The 16472-nt window shown below is 41.3% G+C and overlaps 2 protein-coding genes across 3 annotated transcripts in view; both read left to right on the top strand.

The window, feature by feature from the left end:
* BCO1 (beta-carotene oxygenase 1) overlaps positions 1–13061 on the top strand; it is a 28822-nt gene extending 15761 nt beyond the window's left edge. For both annotated transcript variants that reach the window (XM_021290766.2, XM_005504752.3), the window contains 10 exons: positions 281–409; positions 1633–1762; positions 2553–2700; positions 3565–3712; positions 4480–4700; positions 5548–5805; positions 6958–7060; positions 7869–7963; positions 9942–10053; positions 10725–13061. In XM_021290766.2, coding sequence (XP_021146441.1) covers positions 281–409; positions 1633–1762; positions 2553–2700; positions 3565–3712; positions 4480–4700; positions 5548–5805; positions 6958–7060; positions 7869–7963; positions 9942–10053; positions 10725–10897 — 1517 coding nt within the window. In that variant the 3' untranslated portion in view covers positions 10898–13061. The remainder of the gene's footprint in view (positions 1–280; positions 410–1632; positions 1763–2552; positions 2701–3564; positions 3713–4479; positions 4701–5547; positions 5806–6957; positions 7061–7868; positions 7964–9941; positions 10054–10724) is intronic.
* A 2433-nt stretch (positions 13062–15494) lies between these two features.
* The window catches only part of GAN (gigaxonin), a 40115-nt gene continuing 39137 nt past the window's right edge, over positions 15495–16472 (top strand). Inside the window, exon 1 of the mRNA XM_065028342.1 lies at positions 15495–15778. Coding sequence (XP_064884414.1) covers positions 15612–15778 — 167 coding nt within the window. The 5' untranslated portion in view covers positions 15495–15611. The remainder of the gene's footprint in view (positions 15779–16472) is intronic.

The following is a 16472-nucleotide window of genomic DNA, read 5'->3' as shown; positions in this document are numbered from 1 at the left end:
ACATTCCAGCAATCTCATCATTTTATAGTAATACAGCAATCATAATTTTATAGTAATATAGTCATATAGCAATATTAATGCAAAATATCATTAGAGCCCCATTTTTGAACAGGTCACATTGACCTTAGCCAGAACTCCAACAGAATTATACGCTGTTACAAATCTTGACTTACAACCATAGTCTGTCTGCCTATATGAAGCCTATGCCCTAAGGAAGATTGTCCTGTATCGTGCCCCTCACCTAAATGAATGGATACTGATATCTCTTTTCTGTTTGTAGGTCAGTTCCCCGCTTGGCTGCAAGGGACACTTCTCCGAAATGGCCCAGGGATGCACACGATAGGGGACACTAAGTACAACCACTGGTTTGATGGCTTGGCGCTGCTGCATAGCTTTACATTTAAAAATGGTAAGTTGTTGCATATCAGATGAAAAAAAGCTCAGCAACCCAAATCTTGGTGCCTTGTGTTGCTAATTCTGTTTTGAGTTTGATTAGCGTTAGAATGTTGCAGGTTTCTTCTGCAGAGCAGCATGTGTGGTGAGATGGTAACTGCTTTGGGGCAAGTCTCACCAGACACCCACTGACCCCTCACCCTCCCCAGCAGCAGGAGTAGTGCTGCAGGGCTGTTAGCAGAGACAGATCCTGCTGTCCTTTTCTCTGGAGTGCCCAAGTTCCATTTTCTCTGCGCTGCAGGACAGCTTGCAACAGCTCTGAGCAGGTCACTGTGGGACAGCGCAAGAAAACCTCTATTGTTTCAAACTGGATCAACCAAAGTGCTGTAATACCAGGAGGTTTTCCTGCTGTGGATGAACAACCTAGTTTCAGGGAAGACTAACATTTCCCTTCTGGGATTTGATTGCAGCTAGAACAGCTGTCAGGGGAGAAACTGGGCCACTGTGTCACTTCCCATCTCAGCCCTCACTTATGTACACCTAGATTCTTGCTGCAAAAAGTGTGTGTCTGTAAAAGAACTGGGTTTTACCCCTGCCATCCTCCACTGCTAGTGTTTACTTTCTAGTTTCCACTTCTGTAACTGGTGGCCTTTATTGCAACTGCAAGATCCCCTTGCCTGTCCAGCTCTACATCCTGAACAAAATAACATATAAAGAAATGAACAGTGTTTTTTAAATTATCAGTATATTTTACTTACCTAAAGCAAGCAGAGCTCAGTTACGCCAAGCATAGTGGTCCATTAAATTGTTTAGGATAGTCATTGATTCTTTCAAGCAATTTGTTGCTCTCTTATAACTGAATTTTGCCAATACGTGAGATTTACCACCACCCACAGACTGATGTATAATTAGCCATTTTTCACAGGTTGCTTTGGTTCACCTGAATAGTTTATCCAACTGCCTCCTTCCTCTCCGCAGTTCCCCAGTATTGTGCAAATGTGTTGGGAGTCAAGGAAGCTGGACAAATCATTACCAATCTCAGCAGCCACCAGAATGGTCCTGGGCTCCTCAGAGACCTGCAAAAGCCTTCCAAAAGTGGGGGCTGGGGGCTGGTTTCATCACAAATTTTTCTTAGCTAAAGGACAGTTGCTTGAGAAACTCTTTCTCTGACTTTACCTACGCTAATGTTCTAAAGCACATAGTACAAAATGTGATTGCAACCTGTTTGGCCTTTGCCAGGTGAAGTTTACTACAGAAGTAAGTATCTCCGAAGTGACACATACAACTGCAATATAGAAGCAAATCGAATCGTGGTGTCTGAGTTTGGGACTATGGCTTATCCAGATCCCTGCAAAAACATCTTTGCCAAGTAAGCAATGCTTTTTCCAATAAGGTCCTTCTATCTCCTTCTCTCTCCAGCACAGATGTATTTCTGTTTGCCCTGGACAGATATTTACAAATAGGAAATTTGTTCTGTAAATTTACAGTTTCCAAATGCTGACAAGGCCAAGAGATACATCCAGCACCCTATGCTCCACAGGTTATTCTAAGGCAAATATTTTAAATTCATTTTATCAGCAATATTGGCTGTTTTATTCACTATTGCAAGTAGATTTTGTAGTCATTTTGAAAAAAAAAAAAAACAGGCAACAACAAAAACACAGCCCACAAACTGTCAAGTTCGATCTTTGAAATCATAATTGTGATACGAGATAACACCGGGAACAAAAATATTCCATCAGGGAGTACATGAATCCATGAATTTTATCAAAGCAAACCCTAAAAACCTGCCAGCTTTTAGGTAGAAACTGTGAGGCCAGATCCTCACCAGGTGTGCACAAGAGAGTGGGTCATGAGCCCATCCTGATGAACCTGTGCAAGTGTTCCAGCTGACTGGCCGTGGACACCCGTTTGTGTCTGGAAAACCAGTTGTGTGCATGTCCTTAACCCTTGTCCAGGCCAGGGGCGTTGAAGGAGTCCATCTCCTCTGCTTTTCCACCCTTTCCACTGAGGAAGGAGCAGCCAGAAACGGGCCCAGCAGCAGAGAGACCCGGTTCTGTGACTTCGCTGCTGTGCACGGTCCGTGCTGCTGCTGCAGGGGTGAACGCAGCGCAGCTCCTGCCGCTCCAACCAACTCACACGCATTTCCCTCTGTACAGGGCGTTCACCTATTTGTCTCACACCATTCCTGAGTTCACAGACAACTGCCTGATCAACATTATGAAAACTGGGGATGATTTTTATGTTACCAGTGAGACTAACTTCATCAGGAAAATTAATCCGCAGACGCTGGAGACGCTAGAAAAGGTATAAACGACTGTCTGTCATCCTGGTTCCTTTTCTGATGATAAATACAGTTTCAGGCTGACTCATAAGGATCCGTTAACACGTGCAGAACACAAAACTGGAAAGATACTTTTCTTCTACTATTGCCTTACTTTTGAAATGATGGTAAAGTGAATAGTGAATAAAGCTTTTCAGAACTCCTGAGTTCAAAATTAAACCCCAGGTAGTTTGGGAAAAGCTGGGCTTTAAGCAATTTCACTTGTCCGTAATCTAGCAAGGTTGCAAAAATAATACCACGTATCTTGCTTATGACGTGGTTATTTTGGATGATTTCCATTATTATGCATCTGTAGTTATCAAGAGATTTACATAATTAATTCAGTAGGTCAGTTATATGACTACAAGTACCTTATGCAAGATATTACTTAATTATTAAAATGAAATCTTGACATATTGAAATATACAGTGAGTTTTTTCTGGCATGCAGTACAGTTTGAGTAGAATTTCCAAGCTGTAAATCAAATAGAAACCTTTTGCTCCAGGAGACTGCTAGGCTCATAGCCCTGTTAAATAAACTGCTTTCAGGATGAAATGGGCATTTGCCGAATAACTTCTTTAGCTGATCCTCCTGTTGTGTTACGCTGCTGCAAGAAAGAGGTGAATGTAATTCAGATTCTGTAACTTGTTTTAGACTTGAAATAGGAAATAATTTGAGTACCTACATAAGTCATTTGGCTTAATTTAAACCAATTTCAAGGCCTTTTGAAAATGGGGTACCAATAAAAGGCTGCCAGTCCTAAAAGGCTGGTGGATATGCGGTGTTAGCTGAGATCAATTCTAATTCTCTTACATATCTGTAAAATCTCCTATTGCATCATTTACCAGGTTGACTACAGCAAATATTTGGCTGTAAATTTGGCAACTTCTCACCCGCACTATGACAGTGCTGGAAATGTTCTCAACATGGGTACTTCAATAGTTGAGAAAGGGAGGACAAAATATGTTATATTTAAGATTCCTCCCTCTGTGCCAGGTAAGAAACGCCTTTTATCAGTATTTCCTAGAAACTTGTTAGCAATTTCTTTTCTTCTGAGGTTAAGGGGTGGTGATACAGCTCCTCTACAAACCAATGTCATTCATTTTCTTAGTTTTAACTCATTGTGAACTTCACTGCTTAGCCTGTCTGGGCATGTGCTGTTACAAAGGTTTATCTCCAATACTGTGTAAACAGGCTATTTCACTGTGAAGAACCTTGCTTTTAGAACAATTCTGCTTTGAATATTACTAGAGTGAACTAACTCTCTTAGAAGAATTTCCACTCCCTGTACTGTGATATGTAGAGGGAGGATGAACAGAAACAATTTTGTCTATAAGTCAGTATATATAATTTGAAATTGTAAATTTTAATCTTCTTCAAAAGTGAAAATGCTCTTAAAATGCTGATATGGTATTTATAGGGAAGCATAATACCAAATAATACCTAATATAGAGTTAGTTGCTCTCTAACCTGTCTACACTAGGCCTTGGTGGAGTACTATCATTTGTTCACAGAGCAAAGTCAAGAGGGCTCTGTCTAAATGGATCTGCCGTTGTGATATTACTGTGTCGCTTCACTCAGATGCAAACTTCTATGTTAATTCTGCAGGAGGAAACAAACCAGTTTCTTAACAGCAAATTCTTAATGCAAATAAACCTGAGAGGAACCTGTTCTTACCTACTTCATAATGGGAGAAATCCAAGCACAAGATTGGATTGCAATTCATTGTAAATATAATTTTATTTTTTGTCATTTGTGCTCAGAAAAAGAAAAGAAGAAATCTTGTTTTAAACATCTGGAAGTGGTGTGCTCCATCCCTTCTCGCTCTTTGCTCCACCCAAGCTACTACCATAGCTTTGGAATGACAGAAAATTACATTGTCTTCGTAGAGCAGCCGTTCAAACTCGATATCGTCAAAATGGCAACTGCTTATTTCCGAGGTGTGAACTGGGCTTCCTGCCTTTCCTTTCACAAGGATGATAAGGTATTTTTCCTAATGCTGAGTAACGGAGTCAGTCGGGCCACTGACCTCTTCCACACTGGTCTGTTTTTCATCTGGCTCATTCATTTCAGAAACCCCTCATTTTTTTTCTACCCTTGACTTTCATGGGTTTTTAAGAAGCTGTATTTTTTTGAATACTCCCATCTCCCATCTCCAGAAATTTCACAAATAAATACCTGATGCTGAAGCGCTTGAGAAAGAGGATAGTTTGGCATTATTAGGAATATTGCGGGCTAGCAGAGAAATTTGAAATGGCACTAGCATCTCAGACACATAGAGTTGCTCCTGGTCCAAACAAAGTAGTGTATATAGTGGATGAGATCTGCTCCAGATCCATTGCATCAGATAGGAGAGCCAGACCGGTGGAAAAGCCTCCATCCAACACAAGGAGAGTCTTTCACTGTGCTAACTGGGGATAAAACCTGTTTTGTGAGGACTTATCTTCCACACGCTCTGGCCATCAGCAAGTGGGGCGTGCGGGGGCAGAGGGCACCAGCACAGAGCACTGCAGAGACTCTGCGCTAAAGAACATTGATTTAACTTAGAAGTAAAGCAGGTGATTTTCAAGGTTTTACCAGAAAACTTCAGTCCTCCGCCTAGCCCAACAGTGAAATGAGTTTAAAGCACTTTCACACTCATTTTGCTCCTGCGTTTTTTGGTCTTCAGGTTGGAACTTCCTGTCTCCCAGGTGCAAATCCTGAGTTCTTAATATGCTTCAGTAGAAACAGACAATACATTAGAATGTTGATGGCTACCATCAGAAAACAGGTTCCTAAATAAACCATTTGCTGATCATTAATGGTTTTAAATAATGTTTTCTATCTTTCAGACTTGGTTTCACTTTGTAGACAAGAAGACTAAAAAGGAAGTATCCACCAAGTTTTATGCTGATGCTTTGGTGCTTTTTCACCATATAAATGCTTATGAAGAGGATGGCCACATTGTTTTTGATATTATTGCCTATAAAGACAATAGCTTATATGATATGTTCTATTTAAGAAACCTGGTTGAAGACTTTGAAGAGAAAAACAAGCTTTCATCCAGACCAACCTGCAAACGATTTGTTGTTCCTCTGCAGTATGACAAGGTAGAAAGAAAATGCCTTTTTAATCTGTTCTTTGATCAGTAATTATAATACATCATTCTGAATGATGGGGGACTTATTAGTTGCCAGCCCTTATGTGCAAATTTCTGATTCTTTAAAAATAACATTTACAGCAAGCATGCAGGAGTTTTGTTTTGTGTATGTATTGTGAGAAATGGCACTGAGCAGCTGGACACAGTTACATGAGCTAGGTGCTGATACCATCAGTATGGAGAACAGGGCTACGGAGCACATGTAGTTTCCTTACCAGTGGGATTGTTTGGAAAATGCTTTCAAATACAAGCAGTTATATCAACTTGGCTGTTGACTGGAAGGGCATGCATGAGGTTTTGCACAATTTTTCTCTTCCACTTTACTGGAAGCCTATATATAATATGTGCACACTCCCAAGTGTTGCAATGGTTTTATTAAAATCAGAAGATTTCATTTAAGTGGGAGATTTACCATGAAGATGAAAGATTTTATCTTTCAGTTTAATTTAAAAAATCATTTTGCATCATTGTTTGCAGAGAAGATTTTATACTGCCCAGCGACTTGGGCAAGTTTCTGCCTGATGCATTTGGAATGGATAATACCTTTTCTTTCTACATCCTAGAACCTCGCTGCTTTGTTCGCATCTCAGAAACAGTTATGCAGCAATGACAAAGGACGTGTTGGATCACATCAGCTGTCCAAACTACTCTTAAGAATTCACTAATAGCGTATTAAAAACAATAGTGCATTACATCTATTTATGCACTTGATTTATAGCATGTGCAAAAAAACCCTAACCTTTGTGACTTCTAGTGAGAATTTGTTGCCTAATTCCCTGAAACCCATCTTCATTAATTACATTCACAAGCTATGTAATCCATTTATTGTGCTTCTGGAACACAGCCATGTCAATCCAAACCTTTCTAAAGGCTCAGCATGATTCAAATGATTATGATATATTAAAATCCTCTGAGTATAACAAGATTTCTGATGAAAAGGTCAGAATCTAATGTTACAAGAGAAATGATATAAGAAGGAACTTCTTGAAGCTCAATTGTTTAATCCCAAAATCGTTTATATTAATATCAAACCTGATGAGAGATCTAAATTAGAAGCATATTCTTAGAGCCATGTTACTTTTTCAGCATGTTTCTCTTTCAGGATGCCGAAGTCGGTTCTAATTTAGTCAGACTTCCATCTACCGCAACTGCTGTGAAAGAGAAAGACGGCAGCATCTATTGCCAACCTGAAATACTGTGTGAAGGTGAGACGTGTCCATCATGCACATCTCAGATATCTTCCCTTACACACACATAGGAGCATTCTAATAATGCTTAATAGCTGTTCATACATGTAATATCTTTATGAAGAGAAACAAAACCTTTTATTAATTTGTTACTGTAGATATTGACAAAATATTTGTCTTCTTTACTTCCCTCCTCTGGATCTATACATGACCCTGAACCTCTCAGATATTTATATATCAAGAGTGAAATCCTTTCAATGTCTCCAGTTACATCAGTTTTACATTAATATAGGATCCCAAGTCTGATCTTACAGTTATTAATATGGCTTGCAAATCTACCCGTTACAAGAGTAATTTTAGTTAAATAGGTCTGTTATAAATAGAACTTCAGTTATTGCTGTATTTTATAAAGATTGCCTTTGAAAGTGGATTTTAAAAAATTTTGGGGAATATATAAAGAGTATATATTTACCTAAAGTGAAAGTAATTTATTAGAATGGTAGCCTCCAGTTATCTCTCAGATGTTCACATCTCATGTATTTATGGGAAAACAACAACAACAACAAACCCCCAAACCCTCATAAGTTCCAGTATAATGACTACCTAAAAGTGAAAAGTTGTCATTTTTGGACTAAGAATGCTCGCTTAATTATGTTAATGTCCATCTTCAGCTTTTTAGAAATTCTGACCTACAAAACCTATGCAACACCTGTTAAACTGTCAAGGTTTATTACAGAGCAAAACTTCCTGAAGACCGGCAAATGTAAATGCACACTTCAGCTATTTTTCTCCTCTTGTTTCTAAGTCTTGAACTTTATTTTCCCAGGGATAGAACTGCCTCGCATCAACTACGACTATAATGGCAAAAAATACAAGTACGTTTTTGCAACGGGAGTCCAGTGGAGTCCAGTTCCTACAAAGGTATAATTAACATTTACAGAGTCAGAGACTGTATTTATAGAACATAAATCAAATCTAAGCAGTTATAAGTAGACAGACCACGTTTTTCTAGTTTGGCCCAAAATACAGCCTAATCTGCATTCATACATGCAAATTCAAAGTGTGTGGCTCTGAGGACGGACACTGATCTCTTTTTTTTCAACATCAAGTTAAAGCTTCTAAATGAAGACACTGCACTTAGGTAATATGTTCATAAACATCAGCACTTCAAAGCGGGGAGAGAAAACTTGGACATACATTGTTTGCTTCCTGGTATGATTAAAACAGCCTCACTGGGCCAAACTATGGAAACAATATATCTTCATTTTACAAGTTGAAAATCTGAAACATTATTGTCAGCTGTTAAAAACACGTAGTTCCATAAGCAGCAGAACTAATGCTTTCTTACAGATGTGACTTGAGATTTGATTCTTGAGTTTTTGATGGTCTACGTGCTTCTGTCGAAACTTTTCCCATGGGTGGGTCATTCACAAATTAAAATGAAATGCCTAAATTCTTAAAATAATAACTCTTAATGTGCCAAGAGCGACCAAGGAGAGAGTGGGAAAAAGAAGTTCTAGATAGACATACATCTGTTATACTTTTTCCCCTTAGGAAACCTAAGTAAAAAAATAAGTTATTGCAACAGTATCCAATACATTAAAATATCAAACCAATATCTGATTTCTCAGAAAGCTTTATCTTTTGCTAGCTAGCTGTGTATTAGAGTGTGGCAAATGCTTTGTTTGTGTATATCCGACGCCAAGTTTTCAGGACGTGGCCTAGAGTACAAATAGATTAAGATGAAAAGCATTAATAATGGAAAGTAAGAGTATCGTACAGAGAAACTCACTCTTGATCATTCTTGGTCTTTTCTACAAGGCAGCACAAACTGAGTTCACTCTTGGTTCTTTTATGTAATTGCCACAACTGATTACAAAATAAAGCTGGATTTCTGCATGATGCAAGAAATTTTATTGCAGCACATCTGACAGTAGTTCAAACAACTCAGCAAGTTTGTGATTTCCAGTGTAGATAATCCCTGCTTGACTTAAGCATAATAAAAATGCTGTTAGTTGCTCTTTAATGAATGCAGGCGCAAAAACAACCACATATAATCCTTAGTTAAAGTCTGTCAGTGAAGTTGCTGTCATCTTACTTAGAAAGGAGGATTCTTCTGAATTCTTGTTCCAGTAATCTGGATACTTTCATTTTTGTATAAACATATAAACATATTTTTTAATTAAAAAAAAAAAAGTGAAAATAATCTAAGTGCATCTGTATGTGTAGAGAAAAGGCCTTAAGAGACATGAACTGAAAATGCCACACATCCTCATGGTGACTGGTTGAGTCAGGCACTTGACCCATTAATGAATGAAAATCTGGACTCTGTTCCTTCAGTTAATACCAGTATCTGCATGGAATTCTTGCCCCATTGGTTTAATCTTTACATATCGCCATTAATAGCCTTTGTTCTGGCATATATACCCTACTTAACAATAGAAGGCCTTGAGAAATATTGAGGTCACAATAAAAGAGAAATAATTCACAGGATTAGAAAGCAGAAGGTTTAAATCCTGTTTCCTGCTTTACTACAGAACTGCAGCAATTTGGCACAAGTCGCTTAAATGTTGTGGGCCTTGGTCTCTTCCTCTATATAGTGAGTGCTTTATTTACAGTGGGGGTTCTCTCATGATCTGTATTTGTAAAATACAAAAAGCCCATAAATGAAAGACACATTTGTAATCTAATGAAATTAAATTAAAAGAACATAGTGTGATAACGCAGCCATGAAATGTTTAACACTTTGCAAGTGTCTCCTTCTTGTGATGACACATGCCTTGTTGCTCCTTGACTCGTAGCATTGCTCCCTGTGCCAGCAGGCTGTTCATGTTGCACCTTCGGAACAAACCACTGTGTGGGTCACTGATGTTTCTCTTTTCTGGTCACAACAATTTAGATTGTAAAATTTAATACCCAGACAAAGGAAATGCTCCACTGGGGAGAAGACCACTGCTGGCCGTCTGAGCCTGTGTTCGTTCCCAGCCCTGATGCAAAAGAAGAGGATGATGGTAAAATAACGGCAACATTCTGAAAGCTGGGGTTGCATGAGTTTTGCATTAAATCTTACAAGTTTCATTGTTCTTAGTCGTGACAAGAAAGTTAGGTTGATGCTTCCAATGAGAGATTAAAATTAGCACCAGCCATTTTACTCCTGCAGACAAAAAGCCCAAAGCAATAATAAACAGAAATCAGCTTGTGTTATGTCCCCAGGTAGTCAGAAACAATAAAACCCACACTTAGGACTTTCCAAGCTGCTGGAAGCTGGATTTATCAATAGTGGGAGCAGCTGAAGCTGTGGGAACTCAATGTTGTTACCGATGAGAACCTGAAGCGGCACTGCGAGTATCCTTGTCATCTCGATCCAGTTCTGTTCTCAGGTGACTCTGTGCAAAGGTAAAGGCAAGTAGCGGAAAGGATGAGTCCCAAGACTGCCCAGCACACCATTCAGTGTTGGTTTGCTCTTCTCATTCCCTGTGAACTGCAGGCAGACCAGAAAAAAGCACAGAAGAGAAGCGTTTGTTAGTTCTTTAGCGCTCTCAGTCAGACTTCTTGATCTAGTAAGCGCTTTCAGTTTGTGCCCTAAAATTCTTAGGAAACAAGAATTGTTTCCCGTTAGTGTTGTTTTTTCAGCTTGGTGTAACTTAGTATGTGCTTCTAATTCTTCGTTTGTGTGTCACAGGTGTTGTTCTGACCTGTGTTGTGATGTCTGATCCAAAGCAAGCACCCTTCCTACTCATCTTGGATGCTAAAACATTCAAAGAATTGGGCCGAGCCAGAGTAGATATAGACATGCACCTGGACTTGCACGGAATCTTTATACCAGAGAAAGGTTTAAAGACTGAGATGGAGTAAAATGCTATTTATCCTATTGCACAGACTGAGACAACCTTCTACTGAATGTGGGTTAATATCATTCAGGAACAACCTTATGACAAGAAATGGCTAAACATAATCTTTTCAATAGCTATGTATAATCTCTTATAAGAGATATCAATAACTTTTATTACAAATAATTATATGTGTAATTGGTATATAACTATTCCAACAGGATGATCAGTATTAAGTGCTAATGATGTATATAACTCGTGGGGCAGGGAATAGGAGACAAAGGTAACAAGGAATGTTTTATTTGAGTAGAAGATAGCTTTCTGAGCAAATAAGGTATTGTATTTATAGGGTGACTTATGGCATGAGTCACATGTATCTGCAGCTCACAAAACTTTCATGGACTGTTGGAAGAATGCAGCTCACTATAGAAGTTGTCTCCAGCCAGAAAACCTCACGTTAAACTACCTGCTATGATACTAATAATTCATGGCAATGCAGCCTTGGTGCTGATTTCTTAAATTCCACTGTAACCAAAGTATTACACTGAGGTGCTACACCTTTCGAATTTAGAACCCCAAAAAAACCTGCTTTGCTAATAATTTAATGGTGTATTTTCTCCCTTTTATGTTCACAAAAACAAGTGACTTTTCAATAGAATATATGACTTTATGTAGCATTCAATTATACTTTAGTGCTATTCAATCTTAACCACTTTGTATTTAAATCAGGTTTTTTTGAGGAGGATAACTGACATGACATTTCGTGTCTTTAGATGAGTACATTGTGTAAAAGATAAACAGATGTGTAGGATTTATTAATATTGCTAATAGTCCCCGTTAGTAACAGAGCAGAATATTCCTAGCAGAACTCAGATACACACGTGAAACAAATTGTTTAGGTGAAAGAGAGAAAGACCTAATTTGATTTCATCTGAACTACACGGCAGCTGAAACTACAAGCCGCTGTTGCTATAGCTAAGCAGTTGCTGTATTTTCTGCTTAGGAGCATCCATGTTCTGACATGGGTTTATCATTGCCTGTAACAGATGCTTACTAATAAAACAGTACATAACTCTCACTCATACTCACAATTCAACACAGAATTCAAATGCCAAGGATCCTGTGACTGTTTTTTATAGGAATGTCATTTCCTAATGGCCCTGAGTATTTCTGTTTTCTGATTTGGGGCATTGATTTTTCTTTAAATGAGAGCTTTTTTTCTTTGAATTGTATTTTCTGATTGTAGATGCCTTCACTGTTAGACGCATATTTATTGATGGAGAAAACTAGGTATACATCCAACCACTTCAGGTGTTCATCTGGTCTGTATGTATCACCACACTGCTCAGGTACCTCTCACTTTTTATATACGCACTCTCACAGTGTCTCTGCTGCTCAATGTGTTTTACAGGAATGAAATCATTGTCATTTACTGTCTCCCCATCACGCGAGAACTGGGGCTTTGCTGGCTTGTTCACGATTACGTAAGATGTTTACAGAGCAGGAATTGAACCAGCGTCACCCACAGTTCTTGTTTGCTCTGTAACAGCTATACCTCCCTTTCCCTGCTAGAGTCTTTGCAGTTTGTAAGTATAAAGAATATACAGGCTATTCTTAATGTTAAAAAAAGTCACCATGGGCAGATCTAGAGTTAAAGTATGCAGTTGTGGGCATTCATATGGTTGTATTTTCCATAAAATGGAAATAAATGTTTTCAAAGCATATTACCACTACTGTTTAAGAGAACTTCATCTCCTAAAGAATAAATTGAATTCTGTTTTCGTGTGTAATATGGAACGAGTACTGGAATGGAAGACTGACTTCTGATGTTGCAAAGGACACCAGCTGTGGGGTTGTTTCTTTTAATCTGAAAAGGTTTGGATTTAACAAGTCTCCACAAATATTTCTGGAATTATAAGGTGGTAATGAATCAGAAGTTTAACAATTATTATAGATCTCCTTCTAAGAGTTTGTCTTCAGAATTTCTTTTGTACAACTCATTGTGTTCTGGGTTTGGATTATCATGGGGTTGAATACAGGAGCTACTTGACTTCCGAGGAGCTAATTCTTACTGGCAGAAATGACACGATAGGGGAATATTCATCATAAAACCAATCTGCAGTCAAAGTAACAAAATGTGTTATTTATGTTCATGTAGAAATACTGCAAAAATAAATTATAACAACTTGTCTTGGGTATGATTTTTTTAAACAAAGTGTGCTGTATTTGCTTGGCCAGTATTACACAGCATTTGATTAGCATCAAGTTTGCAGTCAATCTGAAGAGAAAAACAGAGATGTATATCTGGATTTGCCAATCCCAGTAGATTTGCCAATCTCCTGTGGCAGAGACAACATGGATAAAACCATATGGCTAATCACAAATTTGTTCAGGAATATTTTTAGTAGTTGCAATAGTAATCTGATGAAACATTTCCCCTGAGTATGCAATACTCTCTATCATTTCTGGGCTGACAATAGCAAGGGGGAATGCATGTAGACTTTGCCAAGTGGCTGCAAGGCTTGTGGGTTTTTTTGTTGTGGTAACGTGGCACGTGGCCGTGAGCCTGTCATTTGGTTTGCTTCCCTGACACCTCACCAGGAATGAAATCTTGAGGGACACAAAGGTTTGATTCTTCTTTTGCAAGTCATAAATTGGCCCAGTAAAACTAGTGGAGTTATTGCAATGGCATACAAAAAGAAACTAGACTCAAATAAAACCAGTAAGGATAGATAGCTCCATTAAAGGAAAAAAACATAGTTGAGCAAGAGAATCAGGCCATGGCTATGTGTACATGTAATCACTTCCAAGATGTCACAAGCCGCCCTCTAGTTGGTAGAGTGCTTTGGTTTGGTTGTGTTTTGTTTTTTAATCAATGGGTTTCGTTAAATGGAACAAATGACAAAGCATAATAATTAATTTCTTCTCTGGAAGTGGGTATTATCTGTTACACCTTGTCCCATTGCCCCACATATGCAGCAGGAGGAAGCAGAAACACTGTTTACTGAGACGAGTTAAAAACCAGAAATACAACTGTGTTTTCCTACATAACAATCTATGCAGGAGGCACAGAAACAAAACAGTTTTTTTTCTTTTTAAGTAACCAGGCCACTCAATGACAGCTTTCGCAATAATTTAAACCACTGTTCCCTTGGGAATGCAATTACCAAAGTATTAATAACAAGCAAAACACATCTTTCACCAGCAGTGCAAGATGCAGAGTGCGTTCTGCATTCATTACCTTCAAAGAGCGCTGGGGACGTGTCCTCTGGATCCCTTCTGATCTTCCTCATTCTGCACTTGACATCCTCAATAATTATGCCCAAGCCAAAAGTGGCCGCCTAATATTTATTAATGGGTATGTTACAAGAAGCGATGCAAACTTACCAGTGTTTCATGCACATTAGTGTGTTTTTAGCCCTTCCATTATACCAGGGTGTGAAACATCCTCTGCTTCTAACATTCTTGTCCGAAGCTGCACACCAAACCCAGCGCAGGGTCCTCCTCTCCGTCACCCCTCCCCAGTCACTTGAGAAAGGGTTGAACTGGAAACACTGGTCTAAACTGGGCTGTTCACACCCTGCAGGAGAGGGACGCACTGCTGGGGTCAGCGTGTGCAGGTGTCCCGGCTGAGATCTCCAGCTGGAGAACAAAGCAGCTTTGTGTCCAGCTCGGAAAGGACAGGGCTGCCTCCCTAAAGTCATTCATTGCTCGTTCCGATGGGGACACTTCCAGATACCCTTATTCTTTTTTCTTAGTGGTAAAATGCTTTGGAGACACCATCAAACTGCATTAGGATTAATTATAACATTTAAAGTTGTCCACATTTCCGAGACGGGTATTTTTGACATCACTGAATTAAACGCTAGTATTAAAAGCACAAGACCCACCGCAGCTTTACTAGATCTGGCCCTATGAGAACGTTATTCTCCCAGTGAAGGAACAGAAAGCATGATGCCCATTGTGGGGCTTCACAGACCCCAAATCACGCAGGTTTTGGCTGCGCTGAGGTCCCCGGTTTGTCCCTCCTGGCAGCGCTGGCTGAGCAGTCGCTGAAGCACATCACAGTTTTTGAAACACTTGCGCTCGGTGCAAATAGTTTCACTACTTAAATCCTCCGTGCTGTTAGAGAAAACAGCAGCAGATGGAATCAAGTCATCTCTTAATGTGCAATTAAACACGTTAAAAACATGGCCTAAAACCTTGTCAAGAGTCTTGAAGAAAAGGTTTTTGCCTGAAAAGGGCCTGTTTCCAGCCGGCAGCTGTGGAAAGCAGCGCTATCGAAATGAGTCTCGCTGTATTTCATTCTCATTCTCTTGCCTGTTAGCTCATGTAAGGGAAAAAATAAATAACTAAGAGGCTGGGTTTAGTCACCTTTAAAGCTAAGAGGGGGGAAATGTTTTAAAAAGGTAATTTCTGAGTGCAGGGTCCGCAGCCGCAGCGGGAACCCGCCCTGCCCGGCCCGGCCCAGCCCCTGCCCCGGCGGGCGCCCCGCAGCAGGGCCGGGCCGGCCGGGGTGAGTCAGGGCCGCGGTGCCCGGGGCAGTCGGGCCGGGGCCGCCCCCGCTCCCGCCCCGCAGGGGGGGCCGGACCGGTCGGCGGGCGGGGCGGCGCAGGGAGATGATGTCAGCGGCGGGCGGGCAGCCATGGTGTGAGTGAGGGCACTGATTGAGGCGGCCGGCCCGGCGCGGCTCCGCTCGGCTCCGCTCGGCTCGGCTCGGCGGGGCCCGGCCCGGCAGCATGTCGGGGCCCAGCGCCGTGTCCGACCCCCAGCACCCGGCGCGGCTGCTGCGGGCGCTCAGCTCGTTCCGCGAGGAGAGCCGCTTCTGCGACGCGCACCTGGTGCTGGAGGGGGAGGAGATCCCGGTGCAGAAGAACATCCTGGCGGCCGCCAGCCCCTACATCAGGTACGCGGGGAGGCCGCCGGCGCCGGGCCCGCAGCTCCCGGGGAGGCCGCGCTCTGGGGGGGCGTTGCGGTTACATAAGGAGCGGGCTCGGCTTCTTTTAAGGACGGAAGAGTCGGGGCGGCCGGCGGAGCGCAGGCCCTGCCGGGGTGCCCGCCCGGCCCCGGGGTTCGCCTGAGCGCCCTGGGGAAAGCGGCGGTTCCCTCCGGCCGCATCCTCTGCATTAAGCCACTGCTTTCTGCAGGCTCGGAAGGGTGGTTAGCCCACTGGAGAAAGAAAACAAAATGCCCTGAACAACTAAATTGCTGCCGAGTGCCCGGCGTGTAAACGTGCGACCCAGAAACAATGAACTCGGGGGATGTTTGCTCGGCGGGGCCTCTGCGGGTTTGTCCCCTCGGCTCGCCCGGCCAGCGCCGCAGGGGCAGCGCCTAATGACTTCTAGCAAGACGGGTCTCCGGGTGGTGGTTGTTATGGATTCTGGAGTATATCAGCTTTTAAGTGAAAAAAAGAGAAAGAAAGAAAGAAAATCGGTTTGTCTCCCCATCTCTTGCTCCTGTGCGGTATCTAAGAACATAACTCAGAAATTGCCAGAGGTACCAGAGCCCGGCGGCGCCAGGAGAGCTGCTCTGGGCAGGGGTGTCAGCAGCGTGTGCTGTCAAAACTCGGCGGTTTGACAGCGAGCGCTGGGAGGATGAGC

This window comes from Columba livia, chromosome 13 (assembly GCF_036013475.1).
Source record: "Columba livia isolate bColLiv1 breed racing homer chromosome 13, bColLiv1.pat.W.v2, whole genome shotgun sequence".
Taxonomy (NCBI): Eukaryota; Metazoa; Chordata; class Aves; order Columbiformes; family Columbidae; genus Columba; species Columba livia.
The sequence above is the reverse complement of the archived record's forward strand: the minus strand, read 5'-3'. Positions and strand labels throughout refer to the sequence as shown.